We start from the raw sequence: 23594 nt of genomic DNA, 5'->3' as shown, positions 1-23594 counted from the left end.
AATAAATTGAAATAATATGAATCCTCCTTCGATACTATTTCAGATAATTCACTAGAGGCACGACAATGGGTAGCTCCCCAAAAAGACTTAGGGAATATTGAAAGTAAATAAATTACTAGTCTAAAGTTCCCTCAACAAAGGAAAAAATATAGAAAGAAAAACAAATTACCTAATTAAAAGCCCAACTAGCTCAAAGAAAAAACAAAGCCCTAGGCTTAACAACTCCACCTCCATGTGCTGAGAACGACGCATGCACGCCGCAAGCAGCCATCGTCGTCACGACATGCCTCAATAATATCGTCGTTGTCCCGATTCAAGGAACTCCGCCACCACCTAGAGGACATCAGTGAACACAAAAAGCTCCAGACCTGATTTAAACCAGAAAAAGGATCCATGCGCCCCAAAAAAGGCCAATTGCACCTTGTCAATGACCAGCTCGCACCGCGTCTTGGAGCGTAATCCACAACTGCTCAAGCCATAGAGGCTTCAAACCAGAACAAAACCATATCCCACCATTAAAAGTTGAGCCATTGAAGATCTTAGAAACCAGAGGACCCTAGACCACCATCACTCGTCCGGCAGCTTCACAACGACGACGAGGCACGCCCAATGCTAACGTAGAGTGCCACCAGATGAAAGAAACTCGGCTTACCCTCGACCAAAGCTTGTGTGGGTGCATCGCTTTCTATTCTATGAAGTTCTCTCAATATTAGAAGTATGATTGTGGTGTTGACTAAACAAACATATGCTCAGGCACGTTTCTCTCTTAAGCGCCGCTACTAGATTTTTTTGAAATAAATCCTACCCTTCGTCTGATGGCGCGTCTATGGACGCTGTCATTGGACGGGCTCAGTCTCAAGGTCAAGGTGGTTCCTTAGATTGGGCTGGCTTAGCTCTTGATCGAAGGAATTGGTGGCTGGTAGTAGGAGAAATCAGGGTCGCTGTGAGGCTGTGGTTCAATTCTTGCAGGTCGAAGTTGTGGGCTGGGGAGGGGGGGTCGTGGCGGCATGTCGAAATCTGGTTGCCTAAAGATGGCACCATGCCAAAAAGGCCTTCAGATGATAGAACTGTTCTGTCGTCTGAACGAACAAAAATATGTCGTCTAGTACGGTGTCGTCTCTTGGGGGCATCAGACGACAGAAGTGTTATGTCGTCTGAAAAATTAGACGACATAAAAAAATAAAAGTCTTGTGTTGTCTGATGAGTTTTGCATTTTGGGAAAATTGTGATCTGTATCTTTAAAAGCATTCAAACAACAGTTTTGTATTGTCTGTTTAACAGAACAACCACAGTATTTTTTAAATACTATTGTGTGAAGCATATTTGCAAGACTTATTTGTGTGTCTGAATGCCCTTAAATAAGAAATATGAAGACTCGTATGTAGTGTCTTCTCTCATACAACAACACTTAAAGGTTGTGCTAATTTACTTTAAACGACAATTATATGTGGTCGTAAAGAGCATCAGAGGACAATTAAGTGTCGTTCTAGGGTAGGTTTGTATGACATTTAAGTGTTGTGTGAAAAATTTTGAAATTATACATATGTGATGTTGGGAAATGGTTTAGACAATAGATATCATATTCTTTCTGTTATGTCAGTCTCATTATGACGACAATTTAGTGTCGTTTGAGATTATTTAGACGACAAATATTTGTGGTCTGAATATAAAAAGGACTACTAATAGTTCGTGTTTTATATTGTCTGTAATCACGTCCAATCACACTTATTTGTTGTTGTTATACACTTTAGCCAATACTTTCATCTAATTTATGTTGTTGTTTTGCCTTTCAGACGACAATTTTCTGTTGTCCCATTGTCAAAGACACAATAGACTTCTTATTAGTTTTTGTGTTGTGTCTGTGCAGCTGCAATCACACGTTTTGGTGTGCTTTTGTTGTAGCTTGCAGTTTGTGATAACACATTTTAGTAGTCCCCTGTACAATTGATATGCATGCATTCTGGAAATTAAAATTGGCTATTCCTGAAACCATAAAATTCACATCTAAAATCATTCATTGCAATTTCCATTAATTCACCATTGTCTCATGTACACAAACCTAATGATGAGCATTAGTTATAAAAGGCCCATATCTACTAATCTGGGCCGCCATCAAAATATATGCATGCAGCACTGCTTGCTAATAATCCAAAAGCACTAGACAACATAGCAAAATAGCTAGCAGTACTGCAATCAAAATCTGGCAAATATATATATAAACTATGCATGTCCAAACGTTGATGCTACATATCCCCAACTACTAATTAACCTACACACTAGTTATCTTTGAATTTAAGAACATACTTCGCTCACTCTGCCAGGACAACATCAGCATTCTCCACTGTGTAATAGTAATTTGCTTTCTTTCTCACTGTAAGGACAACAAGGACAGAAGCTTAGTTATAGATCACAATAGATTAATCCAATAAATCACTATTACAGTAGATTAGTTACTGATTACCTTAGCACTCCACTCTTGATTTTTGTCCTTAGCACTCCATTAATGGTATTTCACAAATCATTTATAGAAAGCAAATGAAAAAAAAAAAATTAAATTCTGAATTCTCACTTCACCGGGAAATTGGAAGGGGAAGACCAGCAAAAGGAAATGTCAAGGATCAAAATAACAAGAGAATGCTAACCTTAAGAGAAAAAAGCCACAGCCAGTCAGTTCAAAAAGTCCCTGCATCACAATTTTATGGTGAAAAATTAGAACACCATCGGGCATAAAGAATTAAGCACGTATGGTGTACCAAGGCTATTTGCCTTGAGAAGTTCAAAATCATCTTTTTAACTATTTTGTACCTTTATGACACCAACAAGAAGATTCCTCTGTGCAAGAAATTGTTCCTGCAGACAAGAGTATAAATTAAACAAATGCGGAAAATTAACGTTCCATTGCCATGGTACCAGATTCTAACTAGCAACAAGAAACTTTGTCCATATACTTTGCCTATGTTTTATGGTTTGTATCGCTGACAATCTTTATAGAGGGAGGCTTATAGTTTAGAACACAATGAGTCTATTGTTGATCATTAGACATGTGTAGTAATCAAGCTCTTTGATAGTAATGTTGGGAAAAAGTAGCCAACATGAATTATCAGATAAAAAGATCCTATATAGTACAAGTTCATATTCAATAAACTGAAATTCATATTCAATTTTTATAGATTTTCAGTTACCAATAAATGTAGAACAATGAGCAACCGAAATGCAATACAAGTTTGAATTTACCCTTCTCTAAGCACATGGACGTGTTGAAGCCAGAAGCCTACAGCTAGCAACATCTGATGGAAGCATCACTTTGACAAAATGAGGATATTTCATCTAATGGAAGCATCACTTTGACAAAATGAGGATATTTCACTGGCAATTAATTGATCTGCGAGTTCCTCAGCTTGTTCCAGAAGTGATGATTTCTCATTTTGGGCTCTCTTTAATAGTTCTGACTTATGACTATTGCACAGTATATCCCAGCAAATTCTTGAGTCTTTATGGCCCCTCTGCATATTCAGTTGATATAATACATCCAAATCAATTAAAAAGGATAACTTGAGAAGTATTACAGAATGGTCCAAATGGATGACACCCAGCTGCCCATAGCCAATTCACGTCTGGCCTTTCATGTACATGAGAAGCCTTCTCATATGGTGCACTCAACCCTGCCACAGCAGAAGCAATCCCTGCCAATATATAGCACTGGATCTGAGATGGTTGGGCATGCCCTCTTTGGATAACAGAATGCAAAATAGCAACATGAATTTAGCAATGAATCAATTGCTCTAATGGCTTCTTGAAAAGAACAAAATAACACAGATCCTAATTTCACTACAAAGATATATAAATTGTGCATACTTCCATGAATATCAAAACAGTAAATTAATAGATGGACTTGACAGAATTGTATTGACAGCCAACCTTGAAGAAACATAAAAACCAAACATGAAAATGACAAACAAAGGAAAGCAATCAACACACACTAGAAAGAATATATAGATAGAATAGTCTATCACAAAGAATATTTACCTGAATACTAATAAATATAGTACGTATACGCCTCTATCCCAATTCCCTCAAAATTTTAAAGTTCCCCAAATTTATGAAAGATGAACAAGACTATGAGAAACATCTAAAAACTTCAAGAGGACAAATATTACAAAATCCTTACATTTGAAAAGAAGTAATATAAAACATCAAAGAGAGAACATTATTAACAAAAGACATCCTGGTCAAAGCAAATGACATGCTCACTTATAAGGTACTTAATACTAGCTGAATATTGTAAATCATTGTCTACTGATTTAGTGTCCTAGCCTCTGCAATCCTCCCAAAATCTTTTGACTTAATTCATTCATTCAGCATCAACCTCGTCTCTTTCAAAGAAGCTTGTCACATGAAAAAGACCAAGTAGCTCAATGAAAAGCAATATCGACACAAGCCACAACCAAACCTGACCCTAGAACAAGTATTTGTTTGCATTTAATTTATGCCCAGTGAAGTATAGCTCAAAGATGAAAAAATCGGAAATAGGTAAAAACCACAAGTTAAAGCTTATCCACCATTTTAACAAACAATACAGATCATGATTGCAAAGCAGTAAATTAACACAGACTTTTTAGGATAACTAACAACGGTGCCCGCGCTTTGCTGCGGGATGTGAATTATAACCATAATGTCTTTTCCTACTCCCTAAACTTAACATGAGAGAATATAAATGATAGAACTGTTTTCATTACTACAAATCATCTAAAACAAAAACAAAAGATGATCCCATCATAGTGGAATGTTAAAAAAATAGGCTATCTAGCTATGTTTAAAGTTTACTTAGTTACCCCAGGTGTACATACACAAAGGTGCTAAGCCTATCAAAAAATTGCTTGTTCCAGTTCTATCTATACAAAAAGTGGAGCAAGAGGCAAATGCATTGTAGAAGCTTGTTGTCCTCACAATTAATTGAAGATCAAAGCTGCAGAATTGATAGAAGACAACATTCATACACAGAAAACAGAGACTCATATATCTGCTATTGAATTACATAATCAAACTCCGTTTAGGCTTTCTTCTCCTTTGAAATTAAGACTTTATGATCCCAATACTATTGGTCAGAAGTAGGGACTGAAACCAAAAACCTAATAGCAAATGAAGTTTCTAATGCTAATCTCAAATCCAAGCTAACCAATTTTCATTAGCAGAGCAATACCATCCCAATACAGACTCTAGTGCATGTCTCGTTAATCGAAAGCACCTAATGCAGCTATATGAAGTCTACGCACCTGTACCATTAAGAAGAATCAAAATCTAGAGAAAATCAATCAAATTGCAAGGGATAGAAAATAAGCAAAAGGCTAAAAATGTTAATCACCAAATGATAAAACTGAAATTTCTTATAATAAATAGTCTATACAGAAGCAAATTTCATGTATCATTCAAATAAGGCATTATAGTGAATTGAAACAATTGAAGTATGCTCATTGACACGTCTACAATACCGATTTCTAATTTCCAACTCCCTCATGTTCACTGAGTCATAATTCAAACAGTCAATCTATAAACAAAGATAGCACTTGTTCGATTTATCCCCTATCCATAAGCACAGAAAACATAAATACAAATACGTACATATGGATACAAAAGAGAAATGTAAGATAACAGGGACTCGCCTGAAAGATACAACCTTCTGGTGCCTAATGAGATTGTCCAGTTGAGATTCACCTCCTTAAAAGTTACTAAACACAATAAAAGAAACAAATGAAAATGGAAATCCAAAGCAAAGTTAAGAAGCTAGGCACAGGAAGAAGAGAACTAAACACAAAAACGAAAATGAAGAAACAAAGCCTACACAATACTTCTGCTGATATGAAGGAGCCAGCAGACCACATATTCCTTTTTTACTAAGGTTCCTTATAGGTCAGGACATATGCAAAAGAATAGCTAGCCAACCAAGGCTTATTCTAGAATCGTAGGCATATTCTTTTCTAAGTCTCTGTATTAATTACCTAGGCTTAGGCTATATGCATGTAGTCCTAAGTGAAGCATATTAGATCAACATTCCTATTCTGAAAAGACAACAATGGCAAACGTTCAAAAGAATACTTGGGAAAAAAATAATCACTTTAGAAGATACTGACCTCGACCCTAAGTAAACCAGATGATCAGATACATGTTTAAAACTCTTGAGTAGAAAATCTACTATAGCTTGAAATAACAAATATTACTTCGGATAAGAAGAAAGTGCATCTGGTGACTGTTTGGAGTCTGTGTTTGCAGCTGCAAGGAGAACATAGCAAATAATAAGTAAATAGACAACTACTGAAAAATTCTCACATTCTCATACTTTAAACCAAAAAAATCTTCCTTCTCATACTGTAAAACATTGAACTTGCATATTAGACAGTAATTAAAAGCATGTTTAATTATATATGTACATTAATTCAAACTTCAAATATTTTGAAGAAACTAATACAGTCCCAAGACATTTCAGTTTGTTCATGACTGACTCACAGAATGAGATCCACTTTGGAGTACATATTCTACAGCAGCATGAGAAAACAAACCTAATCTGTCCACATCATCCTTAGAACCATATATACAATTGGAATAAGATTAGTTCCCTTACAATGACCCCTGCCACCATGTCCTTGGCTCCGGGATGAGGGAAATCACATCACCTGTTACGAAACTGTAGGAAGCTCTCCAGAAATTCACGTAAGGAAGTATCACTAGCCACTGACAGTAATGTGAACCAAGAACAATAGCGGTCAGAGATCAATAAACAAAAATCAAAACTTAGAAAATAGAAATGCTAATAGTTCTTTCATCAAATTATGATAAGACAAATCCACCAATACCTTGTTTCCAAAATTCCTTAGGGTTTAGCTTGAGCAATCGAGAAAGCTCTCTATTGAGAAGATCGACGACTCTCTGAGACTCCACGGCATCCAATCCACCTTCGTCGGTGCCTAGGCTAGAGCAAACCGCCTCATCTTAGGGTAAGTAATTCACGAAATTTCCCTTGGTCGACACCCACTCGCCTCTCTCTCCTATCCGAACCCTACTACTACTCTCCGGCGGTGCAGAAGCAGCAGCACTTGAAACTTCAGCATTGGACGGCTGGGACAGCGATTCCCAAAAAGAGGCAGAGAGCATGGGATTTGGGATTTAGGGCTTCTGGGACGATTCTGGCCTTGATTTTTGGGGACGAAGACCTTTTGGGTTTTGGCGAAACCCTTGCTTCCTCCGGCTTGCCTATTGGTGTTGCCTTGAGGGTTTCAGTGACTCGACATGGCCTAGAAGATTCCAATCGAATTTCTAGAGAGTTCTATTGGTTGCTGGAGAGCTCCATAATCCGAACGCAAAGGATGAAATAGAGACCAGCAAGAAGAAGAAGGAGAGGCTAAGAAGAATAATCGAGAGAGTGAGAATCGAGATCTTAGAGAGCTGAGAAAGCTGATGAGTCCCAAAGATAGAGGTCAAAAAGCACAAGTCGCGGGTTCTAGGTCTGGTTGAGAGAGCAGAGTGAGAAGGAGAGAAAATCACTTGATTTGCGAGGGACAGAGGTCAAAAAGCATAAGTCAAAATAACCCAAAATTTTTTAAAACAACGTCCACACTACGACAACATTTAAATATTGTCTGAATGTCAAAACATTTTCTAGTCAATTAGGGCTTGGCTATTTGAGAGGGAAAAGCACTTCTCAACTTTTGGATATCCCTCCAAATTTGAGATAGGAAATCACCAATTTCTACAACTACACAAATGTGTTGTCTGAATGCTCACCATTTATCTAAATTTGAGATAGGAAATCACCACCTTCTACAACTACACAAGTATGTTGTCTAAATGCTCACCATTTTTCCAAATTAAACCAGTATGGTTTTAGTGTATATTCAGACAACAGAAAAAAAAAATTATGTTGTCTGAAAAACTCACTTATGTCGTCTGAAGGCCTTTTTGGCATAGTGTGGTGGTTAATGATTGAACTTTTCTGGGTTGGAGATGCGAGGTATCCCATATCTAATCTGGGATGGGTGGATTTTTAGATCGATAGAGCAACCGGGTTGTAACATTGGCGGTGGAGTGATCCGGTTAGTGGAATGCCGACAGTAGCAACTGTCTTGGGGCAACCAGGGTGGTAGTGCGCTAACTGTGGTGACCCGTCGCCAGTGGTGGCACGACATTTATTTAGGAAGACGGTGGGGGCTGTGCAAGATTTAGGTTGGGCCCTGCATGTTGGCTATGATTTACCTGCTACTTGGGCTCGGGTTTGGGCTCAACTCTTGGGCGATGCCCTGAGTGTTATCTTCTATAAAGTTGTTTTTTTATTTCTGTTGTTTTGTTTTGTTGTGCTTTTTGTGAGTAATAAATTCCTACATTTGTCGTGTAGGACTAGTCGAGCTATATGCTTATGTGTGCACTCAAAGTGTCTTGTCTGCTTTAGAGTGAGTTCCTTACTTTTCTAAATGGTCGCTACCGCCCAGTGGCATGGTGAAGCTAAGTTGTGAGCCCCAAAAATATTTTAAGGAGTTAAAGTGAAATAGTTCGAGATTTAATTTGTAGTCTCGGTAATTGCTAAGGACCTTTGGGAATATTTCCTGAATTTTTCTTGAGGTAAACTTTTGATTTAATGGTTCGATAATAAAGTATGCATCACGATGGGTCCGTGGTAATTTTTGTGGAATTTTTGGGACATGGGAGCTATTTATTACAAAAATCTAAAGTTTGGAAAACTATTTAGGGAAAAAGAAATTACTCCTTGCAACCTGAGCCGTTGAAATTATTCACCACTTCATCATAGCCGTCAAAATTTATTTAAAGGATGACTATATATATATATATATATATATATATATATATATATATTTTGGCTCAGATCAGATCGACGCTATTGGATACCCCAAAATTCTTAAGCTTGAGAACTCTCGAGACCTCGACCCATTTGTTCAACCAGTAAGCCTGGGACGGTGACCTGGCATTCCAGCTACCTTTGATCGACGGACCACCGGCGTTAGGATCATCTCGACGTCGCGACCAAGCCTATGGCTTGGGTTTCGGTTTCCACCTACGAGCTCCAACGAATCCAATTCGAAGCCAAGAAGTTTCTTTTGTTCCGGCTGTTTTCTTGAGTTTTCCGGCGACTCCGGTCACCGATGATGACATGCAAGGTAAGAAATTTAGTCCTCTCTTTAAGCTCTCTGTTCTGGTATAACTAGTTTTCGATTTCGATTACATTTGGAAGACTTGGTATTTTGGTATATATCCTCAGCCGCCGTCGAAACCACTGTGCACGGTGGTGGTTTCGGGTTTTCTGATGCCCTTTTCAATTCGATTTTGTAGATTGAGGATTGATGATGGGTATGTTAAATTTACAGAACTGGTGAAAATGATGGAGATGGTGAACCACGGGAGAGTTTTCTTCAATTGGTTGTTCTGTGTCGTAGAGGTGAAGTAGCAGCAGCTCAAAGACATTCATTTGATTTTTGTAAGTAAGATGAGTTGGAAATCATGTTGACAAGGCTTTGGGTTTATAAGTAAATTGCAATTGTTCTTGACAGTAAGCGAAGTCGAGTTGAGGGAGAAGAAGAATCGGTGCTTCGACGAGTTTTCCTGAAACTGGAAACGTTAAGATAATTTCCAGATCATAAACGCAAATACTTGGTAGAGCTATGATCAAAACATGATTGTTAATTAGAGTGTGGTGTTTTGTACATGATCAAGTCTTGAGACTCGAACCGATTACGTTGTGAACTTGGTTTTGGTGCCGAAATAGAATGATCACTGTGTATCGTTGGAGGCACACTGTGGATTGAACCACTTCTGTACGCGTGGCCACTGATGCCAGTACTGGCTTCGGTGTTTGGTTTGATTGCAGCAAGGGAGAGTCTTGTTGGGCTTGAATCAAATTGGAATGAAGATTGAGTAATACAATTCAACTTGATAAGGTATTCTTCTGTTAATTAAGTCTGGAAATAGTTGTGTGGTTATCTTTACTAAGCTAGGAGTTGGAATATTTAGTGGACAAGAAATTTGGTGGCAGTAAAACAATGTTAGTAAATTTCAAGTGGTTGCTGATGACGTTAAAGTAGTCATGCCCAACTTTGAATTTAGTTGGTATGTTGATTGTGTTTTCTAGTGCCTGGGTAGCACTACTATGTTAGCATGTTGAGATATGGAAAGAAAGTTATTGGGTAGGATGAAATTGTTATCAATGGATAATGATCAATTGTTTATAAGTGGTTGGTCCCATGAATTTGGTTAGATTTCGCTAAGCCTTGTTATGGAAAATTTTGACACTTAAATATTGTTGGACTAAGACTCTAGTTAGCCGAAACGTGGTGGTGTTGGTTTAGAAAAGTAAATGACGTCAAAATTGCGATTTTTCAAATAAGAGACTTTGGACTTGCCTTAGTTAGTGATTTTATGTACGTGTTATTAAAGTAAACATTTGATGCATGAAAAATCTATTTTTGATTATCTACGAGTTATTGTTTGATGACCTAAGAGTTAGAGGAGCATAGCGACTTCTTTGGGCTTTGATCTCCTAAACCTCTGGAGGGGCTATACGGACTAAAGAATGTCTAACATCCTTTAAGGTGTGGCACTACTTCTAGGTGATGCGGTGTAAGGAGACACTCTCGCTACACCTTATCGGTGTAAACGATATTAATCATGGTAAGGTTGTAGTTGACATAGCGATCGGTCATCAAGTTTGATTTATTCTTCTGGGCCTTACTACATTTTTATAAATGAACAACGGTTTGTGGTTTCGAACAGGTTCATTTATATGCACTGTTTTCTCACTTACTTTGCCGGCACCATTGTTTAATTGTTTTTATACCTAGTTGGGGTAGTCTTGTTAAGCAACGAGGACGAAAGCGCACCCTTACAACAGTTTGTGGATGCAGGTACTGTGTACGAAGACGGGATAGCTAGACGATGTTGGGTGTGGCTTAATTACATTATATTTCAAATTATGTCATCGACGGAGTTTGTTCTACATGATAGGTTTCCTTATTTTCCACTTTCTCGTAAAACTTGTTTGACGAGTTTCGATTGGTTGTAAATTATATTTCTTGTAAATTCATCGTACTTTTGACTTTGAACCGAATTGCTATTCTTTAAAGGCTCGCTCCCAAGTTCGAAAAAAATTTGATTTCATAATTTTCACCTCACTTAAACAAATGCTTCCGTGCTCAAGTTTTCCAAATGGATTTACTAATGTACTTTTAATTTCTTTCTTTCGCCTTGCGGGTTCTTAGGACTTGAGTTAGGAAAATTCTAGCTTTGGTTCTAAGGATATGTGGCACTATAATGTACTCGATTTGATGAGGTGCATATTGGGGCGTTACATAAGTGTCATTGGATTTATCATCCGGTGGCAACATAGTAGGAAAGTTGTGTTTTTGGTAATTATGCTACATTGTAATTGAATTACATGTTCAGCTATTTTTTTGTTATATCACTGCTATTTCAAGCAAATAGAGGAGCCATTAGATCACTCTTTGCTAGTTGGCATGGTGCCTAATTGAATATATTTTTTCCGATATAGACTGTTGATATCATTTTAGGAAGTTCTCTAGATACTTATTGTAATTAGGGATTCAGGCTCAATGTCCGTCCTCCCCCCTCTTATGTATTTGACAATTTCATTAATTAAGGCTGGAAGGCAATTGTATCAGCCTTTTATTCAATAAGAATAAGAAGGAGGAGGAGGAGGACGAAGAAGAAGAAGAAGAAATGTTTGAGGTTAACTAGAAATGTTTCAATACATTACTTGAATTCTACTTCCTTTACTATTCATGTTTTTGCTTGTTTGCTGATACTAATATTTTGATTTAAATTTGCATTACTAAGTATGTTAAAAATTAACCGCAACCATTATGAAAGAGCCAATGACAACTCAAAAATGTACATGAAAAAGTAGAACATGAGAGCTTTACCGGAATAAAAACCATCAAGCAGCAGGTACTGAAGCTCCTGTATTGCTGAGATGGGATTTTAAGGCAGTAGTGTAAAAGAATCAGGTGAGTTGGGCTGCTTCTGATCGTGGCTGCCACAACCACCGAATGAAATACCATCCCACTCTACAAGACCACATATTAGTATACTGTTGACTTATGATATGTTAATGAACAAAAATCACTTAATACCAAAACGAATGTACAAAACATTGGAAATACCAGCCCATGCAAATGGTATATTAATGAACAAAAACGACGCTGACTTAGTACCAGCAAAAATTCTAATATGGACCACGGTTAAATTGGCGCGTGCACATCCGGCGAGTAAAGTTGTGATCTGATGTCGTGGGTTCCATTGCTCCTGCGACTGTACGCGCCAGGATTGGGTTGTTCACTACTCGCCGACTCTTTGCTTGTTCCTTCCATCCTCCTCGAGAGCTCCGACCCCAACACCTCCTTGGTCCACTACCCATCCAAATCTCTGCATTAACCAGCCGTAGTTACTTAACCGCCTGTGTTGTTCACTCGCCGAATTTCGGCTTGGTGCAGGTGGACCTTGGTCCACAAAATACTCTTTACTTTTCCTTAAGGTTTCAAATTAGTGACCGTACCAGTTCACACACGTTAGTACCGTGATGGTAAAAAAAAAAGAAAAAAAAGAAAAAAAAAGAAAAGAAATTAATAAGAAAAAAAGTTGTTTTAGTTTCCGATAGCAGAGGGCAAATGTTTTAGGGTGCTGTGCTCACACTCGCAGTTTCCACGGAGCAGAACCTCCTCTTCTTAGCAAAAGAAAAACGATTCCATTCCCTCTGCTCTGCTTCCAAAATCATATAGAGAGTCTTGAAAGCAATGGGTTTAGTGCTGAGAAGCAACAGCGCAAGCATGACATATTATATGTCCACCACCCACTCCCTCCCCTACTCACACTCATTCCACTCCTGCTCTCTCCCACACCGACACCGCTTCAACGTTCAATCAATGGCGGTCAAAAGGGTCCGCTCTGAGCTCCAAGTAAAAGTCAACGGCTCTCTCTCCGCTGCTGACTCCGACCAACTCTTCCTCGACCGCCAAAAAGCACCGGAGGCGGCCATGAATGATATCAATAGCTCATTCGGCAAGGGAAGTGTGACAAGACTAGGAAGCGCTGGTGGAGCTTTGGTGTATGCGCCGCTGCCCTCTTTTTCTTTTTGCTTCTTTCTTTCTGTTTTTCTCCATGCTAGTGTGTTGTAGGCTCAAGTAAAGTTCTTGATTTTTGGTGTATTGCAGTGAAACGTTCCCCAGTGGTTGCTTGACATTGGACCTTGCTTTAGGTGGTGGCCTCCCAAAAGGGAGAATTGTGGGAGAATTGTAGAGGTGTGTTCCCAATTCCCATTCTATTGTTTTTTCATGCTTGAGCATTCTGGTCTTTCTTTAAATTATTCCACCTTTGCTCATTGTTGTGGAAGCATTGAGGTGTTTTGTTAGGTGAAAAGGCCCATTGCTGCCTCTAGTTTAATTTTATTGAATGTGTTCCTCATCAAGAAAGGAAGAGTCGATTACTAGGAGATAGTGTCTGTTCGATATTTTTCTATCTGGCCGATCAAGAGGGGTAGAATAGCTACCAGATTAGAGATCTTAGTCGAGTTGTAAATCATGTGGTGTTAACAAACTATAAATTAAAAGAAAACCGAACTAAATAAATGATAGTCCAGTTTAACATTGGTGCGATAATGATATGATTGACTGACAATTAGCATGACTTCTCTCCAAAATATGTGGTTGATTAGCAACAGCTATTGGCTATGGCCTCTCCAGAACATATGGATGCATCATCATTCTTTAGGGACATAATCCAACGGTGGGCAGAATTTTCAATTCAAGGGCGGGAAGGGTTTTAAGTTTGTTACCAATTCAAGTCAAATTCCATCTTTTTATTTATTTATTTATTTTTTATTGTAAAACAGTATTGATTCCAATCTAGAATATTTAAATCATCAAATGAATGCTAGAGATGATAATTAGCTCTTAAAAAGGTGGTTGAAAGTGGTATAACCTAAGCTGTCTCCTCTCTTTCGCTTTTAACTTGCAAATCAGTCATAGAAAACTTTGGAGTATTATCCCAGGGAAGTGTTCCCCTTTTTAATAAGTGAAAGACTTGTGCTCTTTCAAATTCTTATTTGTCCACTGTTGTTTTGTTTTGAGAGTTTAAACCCAAACACCAATGGAGTTTATGCCATTCCAAAGAAATAGTTTAGCACTCTTCATATTTAGATTAGGTAGTTTCGTCAACGAAAGGCTGATTTATATGCTGTATTTATTCCCAGATATTTGGACCAGAAAGTAGTGGAAAGACAACTCTAGCACTCCATGCAATCTCAGATGTGCAGGTACTGTAGTTGTATGAACTTTCATTTGGAAACTTAGTTTCCGGTAACTAAAGAATTACTTCTTCAAAATTGCTGTGTTTGTGCTGGAACCAAAGTTTAGCTTTTACTGATAATAAGCAGAGGCTTGGAGGAAATGCTATGCTTGTTGATGCAGAACATGGCTTTGATCCAGCATATTCAAAAGCATTGGGAGTAGATGTAGAAAATCTGATTGTCTGCCAGCCTGATCATGGTGAAATGGCACTTGAGAGTAAGATATCTGTAACTATGTCTGTATTCTATGGGAACTATTTAAGTATTTTGGAAGTATTCTTGACCTACTAATTGATTTTGTATCACCTCAGTTGCAGATCGTATGTGCAGATCTGGTGCCATTGATCTTATCTGTGTCGATTCTGTCTCAGCTCTCACTCCACGAGCAGAAATTGAAGAAACTTTTTTTTTTTTTTTTTTTTTTTCTGCTGGTAGTTTTGAATGTCAGATATTCGATTGCTCATATAAGTCAAATGACTTTCTGGTCTTTTACATAGGGTGAGATTGGGATGCAACAAATGGGTTTGCAAGCACGCCTTATGAGCCAAGCTTTGCGCAAAATGTCAGGAAATGCATCTAAAGCTGGATGTACTCTCATATTCTTGAATCAAATAAGATATAAGGTAGTTTTACTTAACATTGTTTGTATGATTTCTTTTGCCAATCATACATCTTGGATTTGTTGCCGAGTATGAGTGCCTGGGTCTAGGCACTTGTATCTGAGCCTTGAATTTCAGATATACATGATACATACTTGGATCCATTGCTATCCTTTAGATTGAGTGTCTGGATCCAAGCAGTTGAACTCAAGTAGGAAACATCTGTATATATATATGGTGGCAATTGTTATGATAGGATCCATGGTAATTTTTGCCCCCTAATCACAAGTACTTCACTTCCAAAATTATTACCATCATTCATTCATTTCGCAAGATTGGTGTGTATTATGGGAATCCAGAAGTGACATCTGGAGGAATTGCATTAAAGTTCTTTGCCTCAGTTCGCCTGGAAATACGTTCTACAGGGAAAATAAAATCTGTAAGCACAATTGCCACTTTTTCTTCTCGTGCATTAGTTATTTTATAGATCAATGAATTTATCTGTTTTGATCTCTTTTCAATTTTAATCTATGCTGTTTGTTATCTGAGTTTACTTTTCTATATTAATTAGGTAAAAGGAGACGAGGAAATTGGGGTTCGGGTCCGTGTACGAGTGCAAAAGAGTAAGGTACTTTTAAAAACATCAGAATAATTTCTGCCTCTTTGAGGGATTTTCAAATTTTCTTTGATAGTAAAGCCACACATTGATTGCACTCTTGCTAGAAATTTGAAACTGGTAAAAAGTATCTAGACATCTATTACTGGTATAAAGTTTGATCAATTGTAGTGCCATTCTTAATTGCTTTTGTTTAATTTCTCAAACTTCTTTGTCCTGCATCTATACACCGGTCTAACCGCAGTTGCAAACATGAAAAAACATTGATATAACAGTCAATAATCACTAGATTGCACTAGCATTTATGGCTGAAGTGTAGAGTTTTTGGGCAAAACCTATTGATCCCTTTTGATTCTTCAGATTTGTGAGAACTGCTTTCATCTTTTTTGAAGATATTTTTTTTATCAACTGCAATATCCTGATCTACAGATTTGGCGTGTAGTAAATATTCATGATGCATTTAATCAAGTCCATCATTTTAGTAGTTTAGTCAATATTTGTTATGGTTCTAATTGATGTTGCTCATTGGCTCAAAGATCCTTGTCCTAAGAAGTTGTTGTAGGTTTCGAGGCCATACAAACCAGCTGAATTTGAAATTGTGTTTGGAGAGGGACTGAGGGAGCAATTAAATTGGTAAGTATCACAACATATTAGACATTCCCCTCTCAAAGGTGGAAACTGCTTCTGTTTTGATTTTTCTCTTTCTTTAGGGTTGCATTTTGGATTGTGCTGAAATGATGGATGTAGTAGTGAAGAAGGGCTCTTGGTATAGCTATGGGGACCACAGGTTTGTATTTGATTTTCTATTTCATCTTTGATTTCTTAAATTGCTGGCCATCAGCAATTAAGTGCCTGAGCATCTGTCATTTATTTTATTCATAAGTTGGAGTCTTGTTTTACTTATTCATTCATTCGACTTTATTAATGATAGGAAACAACACTTTGTTAATAAAATAATTACAGAAGTGTCATCAGAATCCTTGGTTTAGCTCTATGGACTGACTAGTGTAGCTTAAATAAGAAAATCAATAGTTTTTCTTCTTCTTAGGTCTGTGTTTATAATTGTTGAACCACCTCCTTAAGGTTGAACAAGAAATGAAGTCTCGCGAGAATCCTAGGCAGCTCAGTGGACTAGTATAGCTTGATATAAAAATCAGTTGTTTCTTTCTTATGTCTGTGTTTATAATTGAACCACCTCGTTACACCTAGCTTCCTTAAATGATTCGTTTGTTTCATAAAATGCACTCCACCTAAAGAGTTGCCAACAATGAGGCAGAGGATGCAGTGGAAATTGTTTGGTTTTCTTTTTAATTTTTTTTTTCTTTTGCAATAAATGAATGATATTATGGTAAATGTGATGTGAAAGGACGATATGTATTCCCCTGCTCTTTAAACACAAAATGTGATTAGACTTCAAACTTTTGTTCTTCGGACTTCCTCCGTCAAAATTGTTTTCCTGTTATGACTGTTATTCTTTTTCTCAATAAACAACAGAAGTATTGTCTGTCTGTAACTCTACTCATTGTTTTTCTTTTCCATTTCTCTAGTGTCCTAAACTGTTTTCTGTCAATTGTAAAACTGTTGCAACTAACTAGGGGTATTTGATTGTGATAAAAAAAGGTTGGGACAAGTAAATCATTGCAGTACTTGAGAGAGAACCCTGTTCTTCTCGATGAGATAGAGAAGGTATGGATACTTAATAGCTACTATGATCTTTCGACCTCTTGTATTGAACTTGATGCAATACTCTTGTTTTTTTTCCCCACTCTTAATCAATCAATACTTTGCTGCTTTGTTTTGCACTAATAGTGGTCAAGACATGCTACATTGTTTGGATGGTTATTGTTTTACTTTCCCAATAATGTTAAGTTTTCAAATGGAAATGAGTGTTGTCATTCTTTTGCATTGTTCATTGTCTGGAAGTTTTGGGGTTTTGTCTTGTTTCTTGAGTGAGATTTTATTTGTGTTAAACAGGGGGAACATCATTGTGTTGCATGTTACAATTTATAGAGAATTTAGACATAAATTGCTTTGGCAGTCAACTGACTCAACTCTATGGATTAGAATTTAAGCTAACATTCTTAATATATCAACAACACTATTAAGGTTGGGGAGTAAACATTGACAGCACCCAGCTTGCTGCAAACAGAAAATCATATTTACTAGTGCTCCGAAGGTTACTTAGGATGGGTTGGGTGACTTAAATTGAGAATGAGGAAGGAATTGTGACTGAGACTGTTAAGTTTGTTTTTTTTCAGAAGCTTTATCCTAGAGATGAGTAGGTGAGGCGTAGAGAATCATAGTGGTGGTACTGAAAAGCCATTATCTTTCTGAGTGAGGGAGGTCATGGCTAATACAATCAAGGGAATTTGTTAAAGGTTGACAAATGATAGATGTCCCAAACGAAGTTGCTGAAGAGCAACTTGTTAAAAGAAGAAAGGAATTTAGTAGTCCTTTTAGTATCCTGTCATTGAGAGTAATTTGTGACTCATGCAAATGGCTGGATTCCAATATTGTTTAAATAAAGAAGAAACAGATTTATCGATTAAAAGAATGATGCAATCAAAGAAAATGGGACAAGGTGTCAACAATAGAGAAAAACAGCAGAAAATCAAAAAGTTACCGAAATACATGGAAAGCTAGGGCACAAGGAATTAATCTGTTTCTATCTGTTGCCATTTTATGGTGGGAAATTGAGAAAGGGCAAGGTTCTGGGAATCCAGGTTGGTCGCGAGATAGCTTTTTGGCACTCATATCCTTGTTTATATAGATTATAACTGTATTGTAACTATACCATTGCTTGGTTCTGTATGGATGGTTCTATTACTTTTAGTTGGATATTTTGGTTTTGAAAGGGATTTAAATGACTTGGAACTTAGATCTCATATAGATCAAATAGGAGGAGGATGTTGGCTTTGGGTGAATTTTCTTGCAAGTCTTTCTCTAAGGTGTTGATGGGTTAGTGATTCTCTTCCTCGCTTCTTTCCATATTCTGTAATTTGGAAGCCTAAAGTCCCTCATAAAGTTTGGGTTTATGTTTCAGGTTATTGCACTGGGAAGGTAAATATACTTGTCATTTGGTTTGAAGGAGAAGATCTTATGCTCAGTGGTGTATAATGTGCAAAGAAAAGGCTGAGAGTGCAAATCATTGTTTTTCTACTGTCCGATAGCATTTGCTTTTTTGAAAAAGAAAAAAAAAAGGGGTGTTTAGGGAATGTAATTTGAGCTGTTGCACCCAATTTTTTGACGTAGTGCGAAAGGTACAATTGTTTTGGATCATTTGAGCATCTTTATGGGCTTCAATTTCTTTGGTCATTGGGAATAACTCATTTGCTATTCTGCTGTTCTTCTGCTTATTGTTTCTTCTTTCTTTGGTGTTCATGCTTTTCTCTTTCTTGGATTTCTTCTCATAGATGTCATGTCCACTTGTATATTTCTTTTTAATCAATAAAATTCTATTTCTTACCAAAGAAGGTCTAGCCAACAATCTGTAAAATAGTTCTCTGGAGTGCATTCTTTGTTGGAGAGAAATAGTAGATTCTTGGTGAATGTAGAACATTCAAATAGCTAGTTCAGTGGACAAAAGACCTCCAATGTTTTACTAATTAGATTTAACTACAGCTCAGAACTATTGTATATCAGCGCATAGTATACCAATGATCTGTTAGAATTTTCAGTTAACTTTGTCGCTTAACAAAGAAATGCTGAAAGGGAAAAGGGAGAAAGAAAGGTGGAAGGCTGAGATGATTGCTGATGAAGGCAAGGATTAGGAACCCTTCGCTTAGCAAAGAAATGCTGAAAGGGAAAATGGAGAAAGAAAGGGGGAAGGCTGAGATGATTGCTGGTGAAGGCCAAGGGATTGGGAACCCTTGGACAGTTCAAGGACTTAAAGGGTTGGTTCCCCTCAACTTTCCCAGTGTTATTTTTCTTAGCGAGACTCACTGCAGGGTTACAGAGATGACTTGTATCCGACATCAACTTGGGTGGTCGAGTGTTTTTTCTGTTCCTTGTATTTTTAAGAAAAAGAAGAATGGTAAAGGGGTTAGTAGAAGTGGTGGACTGAGCTTGCTTTGGACCGAGGAGGTTGAGCTGTTGTTGAGAACTTTTTTGGATAATCATAATTATGTGTTGATTGGAAAGGCGGATGATCCTAATAGGTGGAGGTTTACCGGGGTTTATGGTTATCCTAAAGTTGAAGATCGTCACTCAGGTCAGAGTTGCACGGTTTGGTGGTGAGTCCATTTATATAGCGCCTGAGGTACTTGCTGGGGTCTAATGTTTGGAGTGCAGGGGTAATTCTTTACATTCTTCTTAGAGGAATACCACCATTCTGGGGGAAGACAAAGTCAAGCATATTTGATGCTGTTAGGACTCTTGAGGTTCCCATCTGATCCCTGGGATGGCATCACTAAAAGGCTCACTGCTCACCAAGGTTTAGGTAGCTTAAGGAATGATTGCAGTAACAGAGTTTGTTCAAATGCTGATCTCAGATGCTAAAAGCCTGTAGCTGTTAAACACAGTTGAATTGATACTCACTGTTGTCCTTATTTGGCTTCTGAAATAAAATGTTTTGTGAATGGATCTATGTTAGTTCAGAACCATATCCTCCCCCTTCTTACTAAAAAGAACACGTTCCTTAAGAATCTAAGATCATTCTAGCTAGCATCTGTAATATGATACGAGCTAAAGTTGAAAGTTTGGTGTAGTATGATCAGCGCTTTGATATGAATCTTTTGAAGGGACACGAGTCTTATTTCATTTGCAACTGTCTTCACCTTGATGCGAAAGCCAGGGGCTGAAATTTCAATACCAAATCATGACTTATTGGAAGAATGCCTGAAAACTAACTACCACTTTCTGATCGGTAACAAAAACAAAAAAATCTTGCAGCAAAGCGCGGGCCGATTTACTAGTATATAAGGTAGGGCATGCATGGGCCTAGAAGGTTTGCATAGCTTGAAGAGGTACCTTAGGGGTAGGTATTTTATATATTGTTGGACACAAGAGGATGATCCTATAATGTTATGACTTTGAAAATTGTCTATTAGCTACTGTATTGCTTCCTTGCTGTTGAAATCTCATACATGCTTAGCATAAGTATTGATCTATATACCTATTCCGATCCTAGTGATGTATACCTGCTTTATCACTTTCTAAGCGTGCGTATGTGCATGCCTAATGATATTGAACGATCAGATCCTCTGCATCAACTCATTCTTTTTGGAATGCAAATTTTTGATTCTTTATCCCATTCCTAAAAACTTGTATGTTTGAACTTTTTTATAGAAATAATTCAAGCTAGTCATTCTTCCATCTGTTTATATTTTGTAAGTTTGGCAGTGTGCATATACACATGCAAGGATCTCAGAACTTCTGAATTGGCTGAAGCTGGTTGTACAAATTTATGAACTTGTAAGTCATAACTCGTACGTATCATAGATTTCCTTGGTGTATTAGGGAAGTGTGTGTCGATATTTTGGAATCTCTCCACTTGACAATTATTTAGGGTATGTATCCCTTAAGCTTGTCTACTTATTCTTCCTTCATTGTTCTGCCTTCTGTGAGGAATCTACCTTAAAACTAGGATCAATCGTGTTCATATCGCAAGAGATCACAATCATCATATTCAAATGAATGCTACACTCTTGAAACCTTCAAAAAGGAGATCCACAAGCCACAAATGACCGTCGGATTAGAACTGAAAGCATGTCATTCGAGCAACATTTATAACGTATGTCGTATTACATGATCTAGGGATATTAGTGCAAGAAAAGTTTAGAAATGCTCGTTTCTTCTTTCACTTCTTTAATTATATAGCAATCCGTTATTATTTAATAGGATTCTGAATTGCCTCATACAAGTTTAGGCCAGCTGATGTTCATGAGACTTGGAAAACACTGCAAACTATGATTGATTGATTTTCACACATTTTTATGTCTTAATTCTCAAATATTGCATCTAAGTCCAGATTAATCATGCGAGAGAGACTAAATAGGCATCAAGTATCAACTGGAGACTGCACATCATGTCAGATCGATGTAAGTTATAAACTGAATCAACCAAATCTATGAGATGTACTTTTGCAGAACCTTGCCTAACATCAAATTAACGACAGTGATTACTAAGGGGATGACCATGATCACCCCTGAGCATTTACAGATAACCAATACTTGATCAAACAATAACAGATTTTTAAGATCCTACTCTCCCATTTCATTCTCAAATGAAATGATGTTTGATCAAATACTGTATCTCCAACATACCCCCCTCTATATCGTCTTCACCCAAAAACACATTTTTCTACTTTGGTATCCTAGGATACTTGAGAGGCATTGTTTCCATGTCTTTCCCATCACTACTATGCTAAGGAACTTCAAGTCGAATTGAATGCATAAACGAAGATATCAACAAACCACTAATAGTAAAAGCTAATTCATTCACAAGTGAAAGGACTACAAACATTGAACCCACAAATATTATTATTCCCACACGACAATAGCATTACAACTAAAAGCATATCGAGCAAAATAATGTACGCATATTACATCAGGGGATGTAATTAATTGCACTAAAAAAAATTTGTCTTTACAGTTTGTTAACATGGAAATAAACTATTGGAGTCTAACTGAACGATAACTATATATCTCCAAAGGGAAGCTGTTGAACAAAAGAATTTGAATCATCACCCCGTGGCTTGGTCTTGCTTCTGCTTTCTCCAGAAAGATTTGATTACTGAAATCAAAGGACTTTGCACAATCGAACCAACTATCAGTCTCACCTTCAGACCAGCTGGGGTGGGGTTATCTTATTTTCCTTGAAATTGTTGAGGCTTTTGGTAAGCATCAGAGCAGTAGCATAACACTCGTCCTGAGGAATTTCGAAGCTTCAAGTCAGTAGCAGTATGAGTAGTTGATGACATCAATTTGTTTCTGAAGGCAAAACCTTTTCACCAACGACGAGTGTCACTATTGGATTCAGCTTTTTTTGGCTACTTTTGTTTGCCCTGTAATCGTTAAGCAATTTGACAAGAATGGCCATTTGTGAAGGAGATAAGAGCCTTGTGAGCACGGTCAACAGCAGAGGAACATCAACTATTTGAGTAGCTGTCATTCTCTAAAAGCAGCAATAGCATTAGTTCTAGCAGTTCTCCTCTAAATAAACGCACTAGTAGAAGCGCTCCCTGTGTAGATGTTGGATATCCTTCAAGAAAAGGAAGGCCTTGAAGCTTACAACATAAGTAGGAAAAACGTGGGAGTTCATAAAAGCAACATATAATTATAATATTTCTTCTTAGAACCCTTCAGAATAGTTATGTCCTTGGCTGCATGCTTTTCCTTTCATCCTTAAACCATACTTGAACAGCATCCTTCCCATGTTTTGGGAGGTATTGATTTTTTTTTATTTTTTTATTTTTTATGATTTTTTCTCCATATGGTAAAAATGCTAGTTGTATCAAAAGCTAAAATTTCAACTAAAAGGTAGTTGTCAAACAAGTAAATTTTAGCAGTAAACCTATTACCAATTATTTCCAAAATGAACTTTACAGAACATATCAAACGAACATTACGAGATGATATGCATGAAACATAGACTGAAATTAGATGGCACCATAAGAAAACCATACATGGTCACTAACCTCTTGACGAATTATTCTGGAAAAGTTAAAGCCACGGTCACTTTGCATTGATCCTCAACGAATGAAGTGGTATTCAGCAGAAAATGGAATGGGATATTCTTTTCCTCTTTTCAAGCAGTCTCAAGTTCTTCCAAGATGCCTAACACATTACAAACTGCACATTGCGCCATCTTAGGCAGATCACCGGCTTGATTTGGTCAAAAAACTGTTTCCAGGATGCCTAACAACCTTCAACAATTGTTTCTAAACAGTTCTAACACATCCCTCACATCTACACCAGAAGGATTTCTGGCTAGTTCATCACAGAAGATACGGTTGATTACCTTAAGCACTTCAAGAAGTGCTGCAAGATATCCACATTCATCAGTCTTTAACTCAGCATAAGAC

The 23594-nt window shown here is 37.4% G+C and overlaps 1 protein-coding gene and 1 long non-coding RNA gene across 3 annotated transcripts; both read left to right on the top strand.

Moving 5' to 3' along the window:
• The first annotated feature begins 8884 nt into the window (after positions 1 to 8884).
• LOC112195325 lies at positions 8885 to 11171 on the top strand. Of its 2 annotated transcripts, none has more exons than XR_002934461.2 (3): positions 8885 to 9161; positions 9369 to 9938; positions 10902 to 11171. It is a non-coding gene; the product is annotated as an uncharacterized LOC112195325 (long non-coding RNA). The 2 variants fall into 2 exon arrangements; XR_002934462.2 differs by having other exon boundaries at positions 9334 to 9938.
• Positions 11172 to 12935: 1764 nt separating this feature from the next.
• On the top strand, positions 12936 to 20118 carry LOC112194521 (DNA repair protein recA homolog 1, chloroplastic). Its single transcript, XM_024334750.2, has 13 exons — positions 12936 to 13117; positions 13226 to 13310; positions 14261 to 14323; positions 14444 to 14573; positions 14668 to 14751; positions 14852 to 14979; positions 15290 to 15394; positions 15527 to 15583; positions 16134 to 16204; positions 16282 to 16358; positions 17192 to 17257; positions 17830 to 18529; positions 18615 to 20118. The coding sequence occupies exons 1-10, from the start codon at positions 12936 to 12938 to the stop codon at positions 16307 to 16309; spliced, it is 933 nt and encodes a 310-aa protein (XP_024190518.1). The 3' UTR covers positions 16310 to 16358; positions 17192 to 17257; positions 17830 to 18529; positions 18615 to 20118.
• The last annotated feature ends 3476 nt before the right edge of the window (positions 20119 to 23594 follow it).

Source organism: Rosa chinensis, chromosome 3 (genome assembly GCF_002994745.2).
Source record: "Rosa chinensis cultivar Old Blush chromosome 3, RchiOBHm-V2, whole genome shotgun sequence".
Classification (NCBI taxonomy): Eukaryota; Viridiplantae; Streptophyta; class Magnoliopsida; order Rosales; family Rosaceae; genus Rosa; species Rosa chinensis.
The sequence above is the reverse complement of the archived record's forward strand: the minus strand, read 5'-3'. Positions and strand labels throughout refer to the sequence as shown.